General features: G+C 51.8%; 1 protein-coding gene across 2 annotated transcripts in view; it reads left to right on the forward strand.

Annotated features, from left to right (window-relative positions):
- The window catches only part of irak1 (interleukin-1 receptor-associated kinase 1), a 43,688-nt gene that overhangs the window by 28,847 nt on the left and 10,433 nt on the right, over nucleotides 1-4,408 (forward strand). For both annotated transcript variants that reach the window (XM_043680058.1, XM_043680057.1), the window contains one exon: nucleotides 118-691. In XM_043680058.1, the coding sequence (XP_043535993.1) occupies nucleotides 118-691 (574 nt within the window). The remainder of the gene's footprint in view (nucleotides 1-117; nucleotides 692-4,408) is intronic.

The following is a 4,408-nucleotide window of genomic DNA, read 5'->3' on the forward strand; positions in this document are numbered from 1 at the left end:
TGGGCAGGGCTACAGTGATGGAGAGGGGTGAGGGGGCTGGAGGGGCTTATGGGGGTGGGGGTGGGTGTGGGTACTATGCATAACGGGCAGTGCCTCACGTCCATCTCCTTCTGACAGGTTTATGAGCAGCTGAAGACTCTGAGGACGCTTGGTCAGGCCTCTGGTCCAGCAGGAGGTCAGTTTGATGCTGGCTCACAGATCGGAGGGGGCTCGGAGCCTGTGGACGCCCTGGCGGAGAGGTTGCGGAGCTCCTCGCTCAGTCCTGTGGAGGACACTTACAGATTCGCCTCGCAGTTACACCAGCCCCTGGACCACGGCCGCTCTCAGAGCCACCCTAGACCCTCCGTCTCGTGCGCTGCTCGCCCGTCCCTGTACCACTCACGGCCGGAGCGTAGACATGGTGACTGTAGCTCAGTGCCCTCCCTCTCCTCCTACAGCAGGCGGTGTCAGCCCGTGGAGAGCAAGGAGAGCTCCATCGATGATGGAGGTGGTGACAGCAGCAGCTTTTCCCAGCGCAGACTGCCCCAGTGGAACTGTGATACCAAACCGTCCTTGCCAGCTTACACTCCCCTGCCTCTACACAAGGACTCTCGACGTTTGGCACCAAGTGGCCAAACTGGGTTATCCCGACCAGAGGCTGTCAGTGACTCAACAGGAGCTGCAGCTTTGTCTATCTCAGGCACTTCTCAAGGTAACCGAGCAAGTTGTTTTCTAAAAATTAAAAATGTGCCCTCTGCATTCAGACAAAATCTGCTTTGAGGAGTGGCTTTGCATTGTGAATCGATCAGTAAGAGCTGGAAGGGCTTGTCTTTGTACTACGCCTTTGTGACCCCCTTAACTGAGTAGAATCCCCATCAAAAAACCAAGGGGTGGCACGGTGGATCAGTGGTTCACACTGCTGCCTCATGGCACCAAGGACCTGGGTTCAATTCCAGCCTCGGGCAATTGTCTGTGTGCAGTTTGTACATTCTCTCCGTGTCAGTGAGTTTCCTCCCACAATCCAAAGGTGTACAGGTTAGGGTGGATTGGCCGTGCTAAATTGTCCCCGTAGTGCCCAGGGATGTGCAGGTTAGGGTGGATTGGCCGTGCTAAATTGTCCCTTAGTGCCCAGGGACGTGCAGGTTAGGGTGGATTGGCCATGGGAAATGCAGGGTTATAGGGATAGGGTGGCGGGGTGGGTCTGAGTGGGGATGTTTGGAGGGTCAGTGTGGACTGGATGGGTTGAATGGCCTGCTTCCACACTGTTATGATTCTCTGGATTCAACAAGCACAGTTTGATTTTGATTTAGACTTTATTGTCATGTGTACTCCAGTCCCAAAGTACTATGAAAGTTTTCAATGTCACCACACACACTGCTGTCTTGGGTACAAATCCCTCGCTTAAAAAAAAATTTAAAAACAAGCTGGAAAGGAGTAAGGATCAAAGTTAAAAATTAAACATTACATTCCCTCTTGGTATTAAGTCTATCTTAACTGTTTAGTCATGGTAGGATCACACAAGGTCTTGATCTCCTCCACTCTGACATGGCTCTCTCTTTATGGAGAGAGTTTATTGATTTCCTCAGTCTCTCAGCTCATACAACAACCCCAGTGTCCCAGCCTTTCCCTGTTTGCATGTGCTGACGGACAGTTAATATCAGTCGCTTGTTTCTCTGAATCTTCCCATGATAACGAGGTAATAGATGAGTTATTATAATGCCTGGTACGCCCCGGGGAGTATGTAGCAGCCATCAGAGCAGTTTTGAAGTGATGACAGTGTTGGAACTTGGGAAATGTGCCACCTGGTCATGTGTGTGCGGCAAGATCACCCTCTGGTTTGACAAATACACCCAAAACATCTGGAGTTTTGTGTAGTAATGGCTGCTTTATTGAAAGCAGGAGGTGAATGTGTTGAGATTAGATTAGATTCACTACAGTGTGGAAACAGGCCCTTCGGCCCAACCAGTCCACAGCGACTCTCCGAAGAGTAACCCACCCAGACCCACTTCCCTCTGACTAATGCACCTAACACTATGGGCAATTTAGCACGGCCAATTCACCTGACCTGCACATCTTAGGACTGTGGGAGGAAACCAGAGCACCTGGAGGAGACCCGCGCAGACACGGGGAGAATGTGCAAACTGTCGCGCTACCTCGCTCTCTCTCTCTCTCGCTCGCACTCTCTCGCGCTCCCTCTTTCTTTCTCTCTCTCTCGTGCTCCCTCTCTCGCATGCGTGCTCCCTCTCTCGCGTGCGTGCTCTCTCTCTCTCGTGTTCTCTCTCTCGTGTTCTCTCTCTCGTGTTCTCTCTCTCGTGTTTTCTCTCTCTCGTGTTCTCTCTCTCACGTGTTCTCTCTCTCACGTGTTCTCTCTCTCTCGTGTTCTCTCTCGCGTGTTCTCTCTCTCGCGTGTTCTCTCTCTCTCGCGTTCTCTCTCTCTCTCGCGTTCTCTCTCTCTCTCGCGTTCTCTCTCTCTCTCGCGTTCTCTCTCTCTCTCGCGTTCTCTCGTTCCCTCACGCTCTCTCTCTCGCGTTCTCTCGTTCCTTCATGCTCGCTCGCTCTCTCGCGTTCTCTCGTTCCCTCACGCTCGCTCTCTCTCTCACGTTCGCTCTCTCTCTCACGTTCGCTCTCTCTCTCGCGTTCGCTCTCTCACGTTCGCTCTCTCGCGTTCGCTCTCTCGCGTTCGCTCTCTCGCGTTCGCTCTCTCGCGTTCGCTCTCTCACGTTCGCGCTCTCTCACGTTCGCTCTCTCACGTTCGCTCTCTCACGTTCGCTCTCTCACGTTCGCTCTCTCTCACGTTCTCTCTCTCACGTTCTCTCTCTCACGTTCTCTCTCTCACGTTCTCTCTCTCACGTTCTCTCTCACGTGTTCTCTCTCTCACGTGTTCTCTCTCACGTTCTCTCTCTCACGTTCTCTCTCTCACGTTCTCTCTCTCACGTTCTCTCTCTCACGTTCTCTCTCTCACGTTCTCTCTCTCACGTTCTCTCTCTCACGTTCTCTCTCTCACGTTCTCTCTCTCACGTTCTCTCTCTCACGTTCTCTCTCTCACGTTCTCTCTCTCACGTTCTCTCTCACGTTCTCTCTCGTTCTCTCGTTCTCTCTCGTTCTCTCTCTCTCTCTCTCTCGTTCTCTCTCTCTCATGTTCTCTCTCTCTCGTTCTCTCTCTCGTTCTCTCGTTCTCTCTCTCGTTCTCTCTCTCGTTCTCTCTCATGTTCTCTCTCTCTCTCATGTTCTCTCTCTCTCTCTCTCGTTTTCTCTCTCTCTCTCGTTGTCTCTCTCTCGTTCTCTCGTCTCTCTCGTTCTCTCGTTCTCTCACGTTCTCTCGTTCTCTCACGTTCTCTCTCTCTCTCGTTTTCTCTCTCTCTCACGTTCTCTCGTTCGCTCACGTTCTCTCGTTCGCTCACGTTCTCTCGTTCGCTCACGTTCTCTCGTTCGCTCACGTTCTCTCGTTCGCTCACGTTCTCTCGTTCGCTCACGTTCTCTCGTTCGCTCACGTTCTCTCGTTCGCTCACGTTCTCTCGTTCGCTCACGTTCTCTCGTTCGCTCACGTTCTCTCGTTCGCTCACGTTCTCTCGTTCGCTCACGTTCTCTCGTTCGCTCACGTTCTCTCGTTCGCTCACGTTCTCTCTCACACGTTCTCTCTCTCGTTCTCTCTCTCTCACGTTCTCTCATTCTCTCTCTCACGTTCTCTCTCTCTCTCACGTTCTCTCTCTCTCTCACGTTCTCTCTCTCTCTCACGTTCTCTCTCTCTCTCACGTTCTCTCTCTCTCTCACGTTCTCTCTCTCTCTCACGTTCTCTCTCTCTCTCACGTTCTCTCTCTCTCTCACGTTCTCTCTCTCTCTCACGTTCTCTCTCTCTCTCACGTTCTCTCTCTCTCTCACGTTCTCTCTCTCTCTCACGTTCTCTCTCTCTCTCACGTTCTCTCTCTCTCTCACGTTCTCTCTCTCTCTCACGTTCTCTCTCTCTCTCACGTTCTCTCTCTCTCTCACGTTCTCTCTCTCTCTCACGTTCTCTCTCTCTCTCACGTTCTCTCTCTCTCTCACGTTCTCTCTCTCTCTCACGTTCTCTCTCTCTCTCACGTTCTCTCTCTCTCTCACGTTCTCTCTCTCTCTCACGTTCTCTCTCTCTCTCACGTTCTCTCTCTCTCTCACGTTCTCTCTCTCTCTCACGTTCTCTCTCTCTCTCACGTTCTCTCTCTCTCTCACGTTCTCTCTCTCTCTCACGTTCTCTCTCTCTCTCACGTTCTCTCTCTCTCTCTCATTCTCTCTTTCACGTTCTCTCGTTCTCTCTCTCTCTCTCTCTCGTTTTTCTCTCTCTCTCTCGTTTTACTCTCTGTCGTTTTTCTCTCTCTCTCACGTTCTCTCGTTCTCTCACGTTCTCTCTCTCTCTCTCTCTCTCTCTCGTTTTCTCTCTCTCTCTCGTTTTCTCTCT

Source organism: Chiloscyllium plagiosum, chromosome 39, assembly GCF_004010195.1.
Source record: "Chiloscyllium plagiosum isolate BGI_BamShark_2017 chromosome 39, ASM401019v2, whole genome shotgun sequence".
Lineage (NCBI taxonomy): Eukaryota > Metazoa > Chordata > Chondrichthyes > Orectolobiformes > Hemiscylliidae > Chiloscyllium > Chiloscyllium plagiosum.